This window comes from Sciurus carolinensis, chromosome 4 (assembly GCF_902686445.1).
Source record: "Sciurus carolinensis chromosome 4, mSciCar1.2, whole genome shotgun sequence".
Lineage (NCBI taxonomy): Eukaryota > Metazoa > Chordata > Mammalia > Rodentia > Sciuridae > Sciurus > Sciurus carolinensis.
This window is the reverse complement of record NC_062216.1, coordinates 111,702,465-111,720,128: the sequence shown is the minus strand read 5'-3', so window position 1 is coordinate 111,720,128 and position 17,664 is coordinate 111,702,465. Positions and strand designations below refer to the sequence as shown.

General features: G+C 39.8%; 1 protein-coding gene across 3 annotated transcripts in view; it reads right to left on the bottom strand.

The window, feature by feature from the left end:
* Positions 1-17,185, bottom strand: part of Slc4a8 (solute carrier family 4 member 8) — a 71,006-nt gene extending 53,821 nt beyond the window's left edge. Inside the window, exons 1-2 of one of the 3 annotated variants that reach the window (XM_047548823.1) lie at positions 17,001-17,185; positions 3,864-3,945 (exon numbers count right to left, since the gene is read on the bottom strand). In XM_047548823.1, coding sequence (XP_047404779.1) covers positions 3,864-3,945; positions 17,001-17,045 — 127 coding nt within the window. In that variant the 5' untranslated portion in view covers positions 17,046-17,185. Of the gene's footprint in view, positions 1-3,863; positions 3,946-10,656; positions 10,759-16,703; positions 16,803-17,000 lie in introns of those variants that run through there. The other 2 variants (XM_047548825.1, XM_047548824.1) reach the window with 2 other exon arrangements.
* Positions 17,186-17,664: the final 479 nt, after the last annotated feature.

The following is a 17,664-nucleotide window of genomic DNA, read 5'->3' as shown; positions in this document are numbered from 1 at the left end:
AGGCTAGGTCACTCTTTGGAGATAACACAATGGTTCAATTGTTCTAACTATCCCTACTCTGCAGAGAGGGATCACAGAAGGGACTCAGTAAATGTTTGTTGACTAATTAATATACAGCTTTGCTATATATATATATACAGACATATAAATTCCTACTCTGCGATCTGAGCATAATAGGGAAGACATCCTTCAGTGCCTTTGATGATTCTGGAGCAAGTAAGATAAAGCTTAAATCTTAAGAGAAGGAAGACACACTCTTGGAAAACACCAGAGAGATGTGCAGAAATGAAAACAAGCTCAACAGGGGTCATACCTAAGAAGGATCAAGTGGTTGTTGGAAAATTAGACATCAGTTTCTAGGCTGGGAATTCTGAAGCAGAGATTTGTATTTTCTGAGTAGAACTGAGAGAAAAGATGACACACAAATACACACCAAGAAGGAAGTAGCACCAATAAAATTTAGTCCATATAACCAGATTCTGGCAGCCCATTGCCTTTACCAAACTAATCCTATGGCTACTTGGTTGGCATTCAGTTACTCTCCTACAGTTTTTACCCTTTCATCTACCTACTAACTCACCAAAAAAAATTTCTTCCCATCTAATTCCTCATTCTTTTTTTATATTCAGTATCGAAATTAGTTTATTGTGGCTATCTGTATCCAAAAAATTATTCTAATTTGGTAAAACTTATGAGAAAGATGAACATTAGTGTGTATTTTTAAAAATAATTCTGTATCCACATATACGGAGCAAGCATTATTAAGCTGGCACTGAATCTTGTGGAGCAGGATAGAAACCAAGGTATGACCATGCCATTGGCAGAGACTGGTCTACCAATGAAAAGTGCAATACACTCACACTGTTTACCAAGCGCTCTCAGAGAACTCATTAGCATATACTAAAGGATGTTCTGCTCCCCTGGGTTTAGAGGTTGACTCAAAGTCAATCACCACAGGGGGAAATCTAAAGTATAGAACAGATGTGAGCCTTTATTTAAAAAGTAATAATTATGACCAAATTGTTCTTAGGTCTGTTAAAAACTTACTAGAAGACATTAAACTTATTCCAGGATTCATAAATCTAGTATTTAATCAGGAATAATGACCTGCCAGAAAAAAATGGAAAAAAATATTCCTCTAACTAAAGGAACTGCCCTGTTTTCTTCTGGAATGAAAGCACATCATGGACTATTTCTCTTCTTGAACTTATCTCTGAAGAGTTGTTCTAATGTTTGTTTTTGAAAGTGTCTGTGTGTATGTGTGCATATGTGTGTGTGTATATATATGTTATATACATACATTATATACATACATATATGTATTCATATACATATAAATATATATGGCAACATCATGAAATAGTACATCTTCTCTTACTGACAGAATTAGTTGATGCAAAAAGACACACATTTACAAATTAGAACAATGTCTAGACACTAAATCTCAGAAACTGTTCTGAAAATGGGATTAGGGAATGGTTTATGTCATGTAGGTAGTGAGTGTGGAATAAAGGAAAAGGAAGGCCTGGAGCTTTCTCTGCAGCCAGAACTTTATATCATAGCAAGTGTATTATTGAATCAGAACACAATTTATTTCTGTCTTTCATCGAACTGGGACTGATTTTATTCCATCTCTTCAAGAGACACTGTCACCCTGAGTTCAGCCTTACTGAATCCAAAGAATATACTTAAGAGTGAATCAAGGGTGGCTCTCACAGCCTGGTCAATCCTATAGCAAATCCCAACTCCCCCTCTTCTTCTCCAGAACTGCTCTCGAACATATCAAGCCTGGGGGCGGGCACTGATATTTGTCCTCTATTTGTCTGTAGGGCTTTATAAAAAAGTGCTAATGTAGAAAAGACCCTGGGTTTCAGAAAGGCCTATGCATAAGGGACCATTTCCCAACACACTATCCTCTAGAAATACTGTCATCATACGCGACTTTATAGCAAAGTAGAACATTGCAGAAGGAACAGATGATGTCATCTGGAGAAGCTGATCTTGCTGCAAATTACTCAGCTGACTTCTGTGGATGAAGCCTAGTCCTCAGGATCCAAGAGAGCTGCCCAGGTTTATAATTCTATTCCCAAATAGACAAAGGTATTCATAAATGCTTATCCCCGTTGCTAGAGGACAACTAAACCAATAGCAACGTGCCCCAAGGTGTAATGAGAGGGTAGAGACAATAGGATTGTCAGCCCAGAAGAGGAGGCGGGAACAACATAAAAATGCCTACCTGATGGAGCAAAATACTGAGATTGAAGCTTTAATGCTGGATACTTTCTTCCCTTGCAAGCAGTGTGCCAAAATGAAAACAGCAGGATTCTATCCAATGATATTAAGCTAGATGACACTATGTAGTTTCCCCAGATGTAAAATTTAGATAATGATACCTGCCTAGGGTACTAAGAAGATGCAAAAGACAACTTGCATAAAGTGCTTAGTCTGATACCTAAAATAAAAGGACATTTAACAAACAGTAGTCTCTCACTCCACACCCTTTCCCTATCTGTCCCACTTTCTCTCATTTACTGACACCCACAATGTCTCTTCATCCGTCTGGTCAAAATAACTTGGAAAGGGCTGGGGAGATAGCTCAGTCGGTAGACTGCTTGCCTTGCAAGCACAAGGCCCTGGGTTCAATCCCCAGCACCGCAAAAAGAAAAAAAAAAAAAAAAAAAGAAAAACTTGGAAAACTTGACCTTGATATACCCGAACACCACTGACCGCCATAGAGTCACCCACATAAGTTCTCATGGTAACAGACCAAGAGACTGAGTCAGCTTTCATTCTTTCACCATCCAAAGGACAAGTTTTCTCTGAGGATTACACAACTTTGATGAAAAACCCATCATAGGAACAAGCAGTACAGAGAGAGCATTTCACATGCTGTCTCAGGCATCAGAAAGTTGCTGTATCATAGCCTTCAGCTGTGCAGGCGATGCTGCAGAGATTTCACAAAGACTTTTGAGCCAAATGTGACTTCTTAAGAAAGCTATACTTATGGAAGACATAAGCTAGATTCTTCTAAGCAAACTGAACATTACAACTTATCAGGAACCATGCCTAAATGTGAGTACAACCACTAAAGTTATAACTAGGCTCCATGGGGAAAAGAAAAGCAGCAGGACACCACACAGTGATCATGGGGAGTTAGAGTGGGGGAAGAGAAGAAGAGAATTAGACAGAGACCATCAATAAAGTGCCTCTTCCTTCCTTCCACTTCAGTTGGGTTTTTCAACTGGGGTTTTTATATAACTTTGATCTATGAACTCCTGGAGAGTATGTCATAGATATGTTCCTGTTTTTCCTTTTTTTTTTTTTTTTTTTGTTTAGGTGAAACATCAAGAAGAAATGGGTATAGTTAGAATAGGAAGAGCAAATATTGGAAATGGGCAAAAAAAAAAAAAAAAGAAAAGAAAAAAAGAGGATTTATGCCAAACAGTTTTAAAACCTATTTGTATTTTATCTTATTTTAAATTTTTCTATATAACCATACTTCCCGGCAGTTGTCAATAATCAATGAACTGAACTCTGAATTGAATACTTCACATTCTCAAAGAATAGGTTGTTTACTAATATTTATACCGAACCTAACAATGCTTAAGGCTCTATATCATATGCTGTCAATCCTAATGATATCCCTGTCCAGATAGGATAAGTATTATTATCTGTGCTTTTATTTAACAGATGAATAAATTGAGGCTAAAAGAAATTAAGTGATTTTTCCTCAGGGTCTTACAGTTAGTGAGAAACAGTTAAGACTCAAACGCTGGTCTCCTAAGGGAAAGCCAGTTCTGTTCTTCCCACATCAGGTTTCCTCTTGCCAATTTCCCTTATTAAACAAAAACAGCAGTTCCTACCTTCCAATTCTTCTTTCTCATAGTGAATGTTGAGAACTGTACTGGTCCCACCCTGATCTACAACAGCTTCTTCATCTGGTCTCTGTTTAAACACAAACACAAAAAAGTAGTCATAGTAATACATATATATTCATTCAAACCCTTTAAGTACCTTGAGTCCAGACCCTTTTGAGATACATGGGGAAGAGGGCAGTGTTTTACATATATACTTAAATTTGAACTTCACATTAATTTTGAGATGCAAATATGGCAGCCACCCTTTTTCTCATTTTCCAAATAAACATCCTGAGACTCAGAAAACACTAAATAATTTTGACCCAAAGTCACGAATATGATAAAAGATAGAGCTAGAACTGAGCCGAGGTCTTGTGACTGCAGATCTTGTGTCTCTTCCACCACCCTACTCGACCTATGCATCTGTATAATGATTTGGCATTTTGCAAACACTGTCAAGCATATTGTCCCAATTGGTGCAAACTGGTCTCCTTGACCTTTCTGCAGCATTTGAATGTTAACTACACTGTCCTTGAAATTCTCCATTTTGTTCTTGATCAGGCCTTCTCTGTCTCATTCAAAGGCTCATCTTCTTCTTCCTCTAACCTTAATTCCCAAGGAAGAGCTCTCCTTTTTATTGATCATACTGGGGACTAAACCCAGGAGCGCTCAGCCACTGAGCTACACCCCTAGCCCTTTTTATTTTTTTTATTTTGAGAAAGGTCTTGCTAAGTTGCCCAAGCTGGCCACAAACTTTCAATCCTCCTGCCTCCACCTCCCAAGATGATAGGATTACAAGCATGTGTCACCATGTCCTGCTCCAAGGAAGAATTCTTTTCCCTTTGTTTCCTTCCCTTGAGTTTTACAATTTCAACTGCAGCCTGAAACTGTAGCTCAGGACTTGATGAGGCACTGGGATGCTGCACTTCAAAATCCATGTGTCTAAAACCAAACAAACCTTCCTTTCAAAAGTAGTACCCTGTCCTCACTTATTTATTTCTACCATGGCACCATCATTTCTTAGTTCTTGTTAGAAATTTTAAACTTATTTATTCATCCATTCTACATGTACTTAGTGTCTATCACATGCTTTCAGGGAATTAGTTCCCTTTTGTTATTAAGTCCCTCTTTGCAATTTTTCTCAAATTTGCTTTCATCTCTCATCCATTCTACCCTACACTCTTTTGTCCTTTAAATCATACAGAGATTATTATTATTTATTTATTTATTTTGGTACTGGAATCACAGCACCTTCTTCACTGAGGGCTGTTTTCTCTGTCTGGAACTACCATTCCTACCATTCTCTCCCTGTTGTTCCTACCCCACCATGGGCAGCTAATACATCATCTATTAGATCTCATCATAAACGCACTTCCTTAGAAGATGTCCCAAAGTCGTCCCCACTTCCAAACAAAGTTAGATCCGCCATCTATATGTACTTGTAGCACACTACAATTCTCCTTAGTAATGAAATGTTTTTTTTTTGTTTTTTGGTTTTTTTTTTTTCTCCTTTAGAGAGGAACTATCTATCTTTCTCAACATTGTATCCCAGCATGTACCACAGATTTTTCTAGGTGTTCAATAAATCCTTGCTAAAATAATAAATATAATAGCACCTACCTTATCAATGTCCTCACAAACCCTGAACTGTTTCCAAAAAACTCTTAACCAATATTGCTTACCAACCTATTTTCCTTCTCAAATCTGTGATTTGGCAAGGCTGACTGATCCCAAGGCCTGTGTGCACTCTCCCATCTTCATACCTTTGCTCAAACTGTCCAGGATTTGGTTATGTAATATGCCCTTACCCCAAAATCTCCAGCACACTAGTCCTCACTTTTTTTCCAGATCTTGTTCAAATTTCCAGTTTACTGTTCCAATGTTACTAATTTGCACATGTCCCCCAAAAGGGGGATTCAATCTAAGCCTTTTCATGTGCTAGGTAAGCACTCTATCACTGGGCTACATTTCAGCCCTTTTTAATTTTTTTTCAATACTAGGAATTGAACCCAGGGGGGTTTTACCATTGAGCTACATCCCCAGTCCTTTTTATCTTTTATTTTGAGACAGGGTCTCACAAAGTTGCCCAGGCAGGCCTCAAACTTGAAATCCTCCTGCCTCAACCTCCTAAGACCCTGGGGTTACTTACAGGTATGGGCTACCATACCTGGCTATTCTTAAATGTTTTTAAGTTAATAAGTTTATTTCTTTTTAGTTCTATCCTTTAAAAAAGTCTAGAACATATAATAAACCAGTAAAGAGTATCATTAGCACCTGGATTATGGTCTCTTACAATACCATTTTCTACTAAATGGAATCAGAGCTTCTTGATAAATGGCTGATCATAGGTCTGAGTCAGGAAATGACTTTATATGATCTGAAACATCTTGTCATATTAAATAGTTAAGAAAGCACTCAAAGACTCCTGGGGTCGTGTCAAAAGAACTGTGAAGCCAACTTAAAGAGAACACTTGCCAAAAATAGGAAAACTTGAACAATAATAGCCACAGATTGACTATATCAAATATGTTAAGATCCATGAGTTTATAATGTCACTTTAAAAATTAAACAAAGGGCTTAGGATATAGCTCAGCAGTAGAGCACTGGCCTAGCATGTGCAAGGTCATAGGTTTAACCCCTGCATACGTGTGCACACATGCACACATACACAAAAATGATCATTTATCCGGGATTTCCTACATAAATTATACCAAAGAATAGATGACAAAAGTTAATAAGTGAAAAAGGAATTTTTTTAATGTAAAGATATAATATCACCATTTTGCAATCTCTAATGGACTACATAGATTTTTCAAGGGCTGCTAATGTCGCAAGAGAGATAATCCATGAGGTAATCTTAAATTATTATCCATGAATCTGATAAATTCTCTAAATCCAAATACCAACTTACTGAAAATACCATAAAACAGAGTTCCACGCAAAACAACACTATAGGAACACAATCAATCAACCAGCAGCAATGAGTATCATTAGTACCTAAATTATATATATTTTTTCAAATTGAACCCAGGGGCACTCTACCACTTAGGTACATCTCAGTTCTTTTTAAGTTTTTTAAATTATGAGACAGGTTCTCACTGAATTGCCTGGGCTGCTCTTGAACTTGAGATCCTCCTACCTCAGTTTCCTGAGTAGCTGGCATTATAGATGTGAGTCACCATGCCCAGCTTAGACTGTGGTCTCTTAAAATACCATTCTCTACTAAAAGGAATCAGAGATTGATTAAAAGAAACAATGAACCAATTGCTAAGTGTAGGCTTTATTTGGATCCTGATTCAAACAACTAACTGAAAGCTTTCTAAAAAATTATCTACATAGTGTTGGGGATGTGGCTCAATGGTAGAACACTTGCCTAGCATGCAGGAGGCCCTGGGTTTGATCTCCAGCACCACACGCACACACACAAAATTTATCTACACACCTATCAGGATGGTCAAAATCCAGGACACCAACACCACCAAATGCTGAAGAGAATGTAAAACAACAAGAACTCTCATTCATTGTTGATGGAAGAGCAAAATGCTATAGCTACTTTAGAAGATAATGTATTACAAAACTGAAGATATTCTTGCCATATGATTCAGCAATTGTGCTGCTTGGTATTTACCCAAAAGAATTGAAAACTTATGTCCACACAAAAACCTAAACACAGTTTTATTCATAATTGAAAAACTCAGAAGTAACGGAGATGTCCCTTCAATAGGGGAACAAATAAACTATGGTGCATCTAAATGATGGAACATTATTCAGTAATAAAAGGAAATAAACTATTAAAGAGACATAGAGGAACCTTAAATGTATATTACTAAGAAACCAATTGAAAAGGTTATATACTGTTTAATTCCAACTATATAACTTTCTGGAAAAGGAAAAACTGAAGAGACAGTAAAAAGATCAATGGTCATCAGGTAGGATGGAGGTGAGGGAGGAATAAACAGGTAAAGCACAGATTTTTAGGGAATGAAAATACAGTGTATGATACTATAATGATGGATAAATGTCATCATGCATTTGTCCTTTCAGAGGTACATGCTGAAATATTTTTCAGATGAACTGAAAATTTATATATGTAAAATAATTTATTAACTTAGAAATATTACATTTTATAAATTTTATAAAAATAATATTCAAAATGTCCAGATAAACCTTTAACCTCAGTGTCTTCCTCAATACCATAGGTGCTTTGACATAATTAACACAAATTTTTGGAGCATATTAGTTTTACTTCCCACTTAGTTGTAAAGACTCTCATATACAGTTTTTCTGAGCATGCAGAAGGCCCTGCTCTTTGTTTGTTTGTTTGCAGTACTAGGGATTGAACTCAGGGTCTCACACATGCTAGGCAAAGTTATATCACTGAACTACATCCCTAGCCCCTGAGGAATAATTTTTAAGTGGAAATAAATTTGGCTTTATTTTGGACTTGTTATTTGCTCACTTAGCTTATCTTTTAAATCATGAATTCCCTGACAGCAGCATAATGTGTTTTTTTTTTTTTTCCATAATGTGTTTCTCAACCTTCTGTTCTCCCAAAGGCCAATACAGTAACTTACCACTGTAAGCAGCCTGTGCTCCTATAAGTTCCAGGAGGGTGGTGTCTTATGTTGACCTAGCACCCAGTACAATGCCCAGCACATGACAAATATCCAATATATTTCAATAAATGAGTATTGATTAGTTTCTGAATTCTTTGATATTTTCTCATAAACCATGTATATGAACAATTTTTAATAAATGAAGAATTATTATGATTTCCCCACTTTTTTAATATTAAAAGGATAGGAATCAATTAATTACAATACTTGGTAATATCCACAGACACCTGACATAGTTGGAATCCGAAGGGAGGAAAGGAAGAAGAAATTATCAATTTCTTAACTCCAAGACTATAAAATCAAAATATGCAGAGTAAGGTCAATCATCTGAAAATTCAGATTGGAAAACTGACTTGTTTTTTGTTAGTTTCCTTAATTTAGGTTGATTGAGCACAGCCTAAATTCACTGAATAATTGTTCATCCACTTTCTTTGTCTTGCTGAAGAAATGAGAGCCACCTTCAGTGACCATTAGCCAAAGCATTTAGATTTGAATGTGAATATGGGGATCATGGTTAAATAAACCAAGTATTTAAGAAGAAAAAGAATTATAAGGTACTCATAGAAATTTAAACAACTGAATGGATATTTGATTTTATTAAGGAATTATCATTACTTTTAAAGTATGATAATAATTTTGTGATATAGCAGTAATAATTTTTTAAAAAGAATCCTTAATCTTTAGTGATACACACTGAAACTTTTACTGATGAAATGATATGACGTCTGGTATTTGGAGAATAGATAGAGACACAGACAAAACAAGATGGTATGTTCATTGTTGAAGCCAAATCATGAGTACATGATGATTCATTATGCAAATCTCTCCACTTTGATATATACTTGAAATGCTCTGTAAGCATATCCAGTTTGAAATCATTAAAAGGAAAAGAAAGGAACACTGGGTCTCTTTGTTCTATGCTTGCTGCATATTCCTCACCAGTTGGCTACTATTTCCTCTGACATCATCACTATTTGTGGTAAAGAATATTTCTCAACCTGGGGTCCACAATTTTCTAGGGTACCTGTGAATGGATTTCAGACAACCTTTAGTGATATGTGTGAATGTGCATTTTGGTTGGGCAGAGGATTCGAAACTTTCATCAGATTTTCAGAGGGGCTTGTGACTCAGAAAAGATTAAAATCATGAGAATCACACAAAATAAGTTTAGGATAAAAAAGATAGGAAGAACAGAGGGAAACAGAAAGTAGAGTGAAATAGAGAAAAAGTCCAATTTCTAGTTCACTGACAATGATCGACTACGTAAGCCTGAGGGTGCCTACCTCGAGGACTAGATAAGATAAAAAGAACTTGGGTGTTCAATACACATTAAAACATTGACAATTACAAGCATTCTTCCAAGTCTTAAAAAATGAATGAATTATAGCTGAGTAGCAGACAGCTACTTATAGATAGCTACTTATAGCTGAGTAGCAGACAGATTCTCACTTACAGTACTGGACAAATTAAAAGGCAGGGACAGTGCTGTGTCTTATATAATGGTCCCAATTCCTGGAAGCAGCCACTGAAGCTACAGGAGAAGGAGAAGTCGTGGTCAGGGCCCACCTACAGCCCTCTCCCTGACACTGTTTCTGTAGTGCTGTTCTGTAGCTCCACTGAACCTGTGGTGGTGGATCTGTCCAATTGAACCCTATCTCTGACTTTTTATCTCAAAGACCTCTTTCATTTTTTTTCCCCTAAAGATCCAATGTTTTCAGATATTACATATACCTTCCCATCCTCAAAATCCTCATCCCCCACCCACACAAAGGAGAAAAAGGTTTTATTAACTTCTGATTCATTAAACCATTTTAAAATCAACAAATATAAAGGAGACTTCCAGGGTTTATAGGCAAGCATTCTACCAGTGAACTACATCCTCAGCATTATTTCCAGGGTTACAAATCAGCAAACCAAATGGTATAATTAGAATTAAAAAGAAATGTTTACTGAGCACTCACTATATGCCCAGCATTTTCTCTACATGTATTACCTCTCTTAATCCTTAAAGCAGTTCTAAGTCAAGGCTAAATAAGATCTCATAAGGGCGGAGTGGGCTAGGAAGACTCAAGTCTGTCTTTCTTATTATGTGCTAATATAAAGCAAAGAACCTGCTCATTTTAGAGATTTCAGGATGCTGAATCATGGATATAATGAGAATAGTTCAAGATCCACATTATTACCTCTTTAAATCTTAGCACTCCAGAACATCATATGCCAAACTGTGCATTTTGCTGACCAGACCTCCAATTGTTCTCCATCTCCTTATTCATTTCCATTTTCTTCTTCATTCAGCAGAACATCTGAATTCTGACCTCTCAAAGACCCTGTCCCTTATTCTAACCCAGATTTCCAAGTCAAATGCCCTGAATTACTTCCTTACTAACTACAAACAACCAATAGCAAGAAAAAAGGTTCTTGGAGAACTTGTGCAACTGTTTCAGAATTTCTCTTCTCAGTGGCCATGAACTCCCGAGTACCTATGAGCTTCCCATTCTGACTCTTCAGCAGCTGGTTAAGGAACTAAAATTCCAAAATGGCTGTTACTCAGTGATTCTTTTTATTGAATTCCACTTGGACTCACTCCTATCTAGAAGAGATGACTAGGTTAGTACATGACGATAGGGAGAATAATGACCCCAAAAGAGATGTACATCCTAATCCCTGGAATTTGTGAAAATGTTACCTTCCATGGGGAAGAAGAATTAAGATTGTAGATAAGAATAAGGTTGCTAATTAGTTCACATTACAATAAGGAGATGAGCATGAATTATGTAAACTACAAAGCAGTCTCAATGTAATCATAAGGATCCTTAAAAGTAGAAGAGGGAGACAGAAGAGTTGAACCAGAGAGGAAGATGTGACGACAAAATGAGGGTCTGAAAGATGAGGTTTCTGGCTTTGTAGGTAGAGGAAGGGATGGAGGAAAGTAATCTGAGCCAAGGAATATGGGCAGTTTCTAGAAAATGAAAAAGGCAAAGAAACAGATTTCCTTCTGGCACCTCCAGAAAGAAGCCTCGCCAACGCTTTGATTTTAGTGCAATAAGACCTGTGTCAGACTTCTGAACTACAGAACTGTAAGATGATAGATTTATATTGTTTAAGCTACTAAATTTGTGATAATTGGTCATGGCAACAGTAGGAAACTGATGCTCTATAAATATTATGACTTCCTAACTACCAAGACCAGAGTAAACTTGTTACTACCTTATGGGAAACAACCAAGCACTCTATTATCTAAGATTTGTTGCTGTAACCTAGCAGCAGATTTAGAACAAGCACAGTTGCTTTTCTTTGTCCTTATTGCTACTGCCAAGGCAAACCATAAGTTAAGACGATTATCTATAGATTTTGAAGGAAGTAAACTTACATCCTGAGTGATACCCCAATTCTCGCTCAAGTCTCTACTTGGCAAGGCAGCCAACCAACAACTTTCCTGAAGCTTCCAGGGAGAGCTGGTAAAGCCAGGTAAAGAGAAAGCCCACAGGCTCCCCAGTTCCCACATATCATTTCCTGTCTTGGGAGTGGGGGGAGGGGCATGAAATGCACACTGCAATGTGGTGTGAGGAGAAACTGCTATCTAGGGTTGATAGTTTTATTCAATAACATTGAGCAAATATTTACTAACTGCTTACCATCAACTGACCATGACCCTCAGAAAAGTGGACCTGCTCCCTATAGAGCCATTCATTCACTCAGCAAATACTTGCTGAGCTCCAACACGTACCAGAGTCAATGAGCACTAGAATTCAGGACTCCCTCAGAAACTCCTGTCTTGGGAATTTTTTCAGGTCCACCAGAAGACATGGGTTGTAACTCTCTTCCCATTAGCCATGCATCTCAATACAATTTACCATAGTTTGGCTGAAGATATCTGCAAAATGTTCCATTTTGGGCAGGCCTGGCACATATAAAAGTCTTCGTAATTGCCCCAAATCACTTGCTTTCCCCCTCCTCCACTTCCGTTGTCCCTAAACCTCCCTTCAATTCTGCAGCCTTCTTCTTTTAGCACTTCCTCTGGTCTGGTCACTTCTGAAAGTGATGAGGAGGAGAAATGTGAAGCTACAAGATGTTCCCAGCCTAAAGTAAGGACTTTCCTTAAAGCTGTCTGATCATCTTCCTCTGTTAACTACTCCTTATAAGAGCTCGTCAACTCTTAAATTTTCAATAACACAGATATCTCATCCAAATGAATAATGCAGGCCTTAATTAACTCACCCTAAATTTCAGCCTCCTAGCTGGCTTCCCTCATTCCAGCCTCTCCCACTCTAATACATCCTTTGTACACCTTGCCATCCTTATCTTACCAAACACATTTTTTATGGCAGTACTGGGGATTCAACCCAGGTCCTAATGCATGGTAGGCAAGTACTCTACCACGGAGCTATATCCCCAGTCTCCAGATATTTCTTAAGCACTCACTCAGAGCCAGGTACTGATCTATATTTCAAAGACACAAGCTGTAGTAATGCACAGTAATTAAAGGCACAAACTTAAGAGGCAGCCCTGGATTTGGCAGAGCCACAGGCAGCTTCACCACTTACTAGAAGTTACTTAACCTCTCTGAGTTTCCTCATTTGAAAATTAGGAACAAGGCTGGGTAAAGTGGCACATGACTATAATCCCAGCTACTCAGGGGGCTGAGGCAAGAGGATCACAAGTTCAAAGCCAGCCTCAGCATCTTAGAGAGACCCTTAGCAACTTAGTGAGACTCTGTCTCTAAATAAAAACATAAAAAGGGCTGTGGACATAGCTCAGTAGTACAGCTCTGTGTCTATGGCTCTGTGCTAATCCTGTCTAGACCATGAACTCCCTAAGGAGAGGCACCTTGGCTTTGAATAAAGGACAGTACAATTACTCATACAACAGAGTACCAATTTTACTCCAAGTACTGTGCTAGATAATAAGATTTTCTGCCTGGTCCCTGCCCTCATGAAGCTTTTATTTGAAAAGATAATAAATAAGAAATCAAAATAAGAACATTTCAGATAAGTTATATGTGGTAAGAAAACAAAACAGGCACATGCCTATAATCCCAGAAACTCAGGAGGCTGAGACAGGAAGATCACAAGTTTTTTTTTTTTGTTTTGTTTTTTTTTTTTTTTTTTTTGGGTGCTGGGGATCGAACCCAGGGCCTTGTGCTTACAAGGCAAGCACTCTACCAACTGAGCTATCTCCCCAGCCCCGGAAGATCACAAGTTTGAGATCACCTCCACAACTTAGCAAGGTCCTTAGCAACTTAGCAAGATTCTGTATCAAAATAAAAAATAAAAATTGCTGAGGATGTAGCTCAGTGGTAAAGCACCCCTGGGTTCAATCTCCAGTAGAAAAGAAAGAGAAAAAGAGAGGGGAGAGGGAGAGAGAGAGATCATATGAAAAAGAATGACTAGGGATGAAGGTCAGGGAAAGCCACTCCAAAGAAGTGAGATGTGAACTGAGTCATGAGAAGGCCTGGATAGAAGAGTGTCCTAGGCAGAAGGAATGACAAGAACAAAGCTCCTGAAGTTTGAAGGAGCCTGCCATATTGAAAAACAGAAAGAAAGCCAGAGCAGGGGTACAAGGTGAGAGAGTGGAGGAAAGGCAGTCCCAGGAGGTGGATAAGACCCTGACCATGTTAAAGTTTGGTAAATCATGACGAAGGATTTGGACTTTATCCTAAAGTGCTCTGGGAAGCCACTGAAGGGTTTCAAGATAGGATTCATGATCTGATTTGTTTTTTAAAAACTATCTCTGGTTGGGAATATAACTCAGTAGTAAAGCATTTACCTAGTATGTGCAAGGTCCTGGGTTCAATCCCCAGTATCTTGAAAAAAAAAAATAAAATAAAATAAAAGGTACAAAAACAAATAAAACTCCCTCTTAACTGGCATGTGAAGAGTACACTGTAGATGGAAGAGAAAGAAAACAGAGGATACTGATAGAAGGTTGGGGCAGTAGTTCACATCAGAGGTAACAGCACAAGGTTCTGATACACAGAAGTAATGTCTAGAACTTCTCTGTTTTCAAGTCATACAACCTACCCACTTTGCCAGATCCATCTCCCCTATATACAGCCTAGTTAGCACATAGGAGGCTTAAATGGTAATGGTCAATTGGTTGACCGCCTCCCCCCAAGTCACCCCACTTCCTTTCCTCCTTCTACACTCATTCTCTTTTCTTCTCTTTTCCTCCCAATATCTCATGTTCCCATTTGCCTAACATCTAACTCCAGCCACCGTAAGGTCCTGATGTTTCCACTCTATGCCATTTCCTCTGTTCATTCCACCACCTGTGAAAATTTCACAAACTAGATGTAAAAGAGATAATTACCCTACCTCAGAAGCACAGAACACTAACAGAAACCTAAGGTCTATTATGCTATCAATACAATCGGCACACATTTATGTTGTTAAGGACACTGTCTCCTCACGTTCATTCCAACCTATTCTACCCACTGCAGTCAGAGAAATCTTTCAATAGGAAAATCTGATCATGGTATCATTTGCTCTCTCCTAAGGCCTCTCTCTCCTGCCTAATCTTCCCCTTCCTCTCAAACTCCACCAGTGGCATCTCCTTGTTCCTCGGATAAATACCAACTTTCTCAATGGGGGTGTTACAACCCCAGAACATATCTCACACCATTCCCCTCATTGCTCCCTGTGGTTCCAACCACAATAGACTTCTTTCAGGATGTGCCTCTTCTGTCACAGGACTTTCATATATGCTGTTCTCTTTGTCTTCAAGTCCCTTTGATCTCTCTCTTTCCTCAAATGATATTTACACATCCTTTAGATCTTTATCCAAATTTTCTTCCATAGCAAAACTTCTCTGGTCTGAGATTAAGGAATGAAACCATTGTTTACACTTATAGGACTGTCTGCATTTTTTTCCAAAGCATTTATCACAGTTTATAATAATATGTTCATTTGCATGATTAGTTGATTTAAAATGGTGACTTCTGCCAGGCATGGTGGTACACACCTATTTTCCTAACAAGTTGGGGGCTGACACAGGAGGATCACAAGTTCAAGGCCAGCTTGGGCAACTGGGTGAGACCTATCTCAAAATAAAATTATAAAGGCTGGAGACATAAATCAGTGGTAGAACATTTGCCTAGCATGTGTAAGGTCCTGGGTTCAATCCCCAGTAACACACACACACCAAAAAAACAAGAGAGAGAGAGAGAGAGAGAGAGAGAGAGAGAGAGAGAGAGAGAGAGAGAAAAGTTCACTACATCCTGCTTCCCAACAGATGGTAATCTCCAGGCGGGCAAGAGCATTCCCTATTTTTGCTCAATATTGTATCCCAAACAGGTTGAATACATGTAGCAGGCCTCTAGAGGATTAGATATGGAAAGATGGTTCAAAATCTTAAGATATTGTTCCTTTTTTGACAGAACGAACAAAGAACAAGTTGTGGATCTTCTAGCAGCAAACTATTAACAGGAGGGAATCTGTCTGATATTCATTTTGCTACAAACCCGGGAAGTCCTCCCTTCCTCCTTCCAGAAACCATGCCTGAGTCACATCAACATGGCACTTGTTTCCAAGACCTGTCATCCTTCCTGAGATGGTCATCATCGTCTTCACAGACCTCCACTTGTCTTGACTCCCCTCACCCCTTGGAGCCTTCTCTCCAGAAGAGTAACCACACCATCTGACTGCACAGGAAAGGGGGAGTGAGAATTCAATAAGCTGCCACTCACTTACTGGATATCACACTATAAGCATTTCACAAAGCCCTTTCAAAAACAGCACCTCATTTGATCCTCAGAACAACCATATGAAGTAAGCAAAGCAAGTATCTCCATTTCCATTTTAAGAAATAAAACTGAGGCTCAAGCAAGCAAGTGACTTACACAAGGTCACAAAACCTATATGAGGCAGATGTGGGATTTGAACACCTAGTCTAATGCTTCCTTACATTAGCCACCCCACAGTTGTAATCAAGTACTTAAACCTGATTTTCTCATTCCCTTAAACAAGCACCTGTTTCTGACCCTCAACATTTCCTCAGCCCATGTGCTTCCCTATCCAGAACTTGTCAAATGTCTGTGCAATGGGGTGGGGTAATCACAAAGCTGGCCACGCTAACAGGGACAATTCTCAGCCTCCACAGTCTTTCTGTGCTCTTCCTCTGAGCCACCGAGAAACCAAAAGCACCCAGAAATAAAAACACAAAGACTAAGAGCAAGGTCCCTCGATACCCTTTCGTCCACGTTTCTCGGGACAATGAGAGGTCAGAAGCTGACCTCTTCCCCCAGGGAAGACCCGAGAACAGAGGTCACCGCCCGCAGCCGGCAGGGCTCCTCGGCGGTACAAGGGATGCAGCAGCGATGGGCCAGCTCCCAGGTTCGGCCCAAGGTCACCCTCTCTAGCAGCCCCGGCCTGATCCCCAATCGCTCGGAGCGCCCCCTGGTGTCCCGGGCTGGCCTCCCCTCGCCCTCAGGGAGTGGCCTGGGAAGCCCGGGCTTGGGGGCAGAAGAAAGGAGGGTGGGCAGAGGATGAGGAGGCTGAGCCCCGGGGAGGGGCGGGAGGCGGGGCCCTACCTGATAGCTAAGGACGCCGTCCGGCTCGTTACTCCCCGCCGGCATGGCGGAGCGGAACTAGGTCTCCCCGGTGGGTTCCAGGCAGGACGTCAGCAACCCTCGCCCCCTGGTCGTGTGTGAGCTGATCACACGAGCGGCGACCCCAACCCTGGAGCCAACGGTCAACCATCAACCGCCTCCGCCTCCATAGCCACCGGCCCGCGAGGCACCCGCCGCAGCCAATCAGCGAGCGACCTGTGCAGCCAATCAGGGCCCAGAGCACCGGAGGACGCTGTCCGGCGGTACCCTGGGCTACCAGGAGGAGGAGGAGGAGGGAACTGGAGGAGCCGACAGCTCCCGGGCCCGGTTGCCGTGGAAACCGCCTCCCTCCCTTCAGGGGCCTCTGGGCTTGAAGGTCCTTCCAACTGCTTGCTAGAAATTGAAAATCTCTGCTTCTATTTGCGACTGCACCTGACTCTTGGAAACTGAGAAAGTGTCGGTTTTGTCTATTCTGATTCTATTCTATCCTTAGGAAATGGTTTTTAAATTCTGAGAAAATGACCCTCGGGATTGCAGGAGGAAATCATTGAGGATGAGAGGAGGAGTAGGTAGGCATTGGCGAGGCCAGCTCCACAGGCTCTCTACATCTTAAGTTTTCTCCTTGAGTCTTAGGCCAGCATCAAAA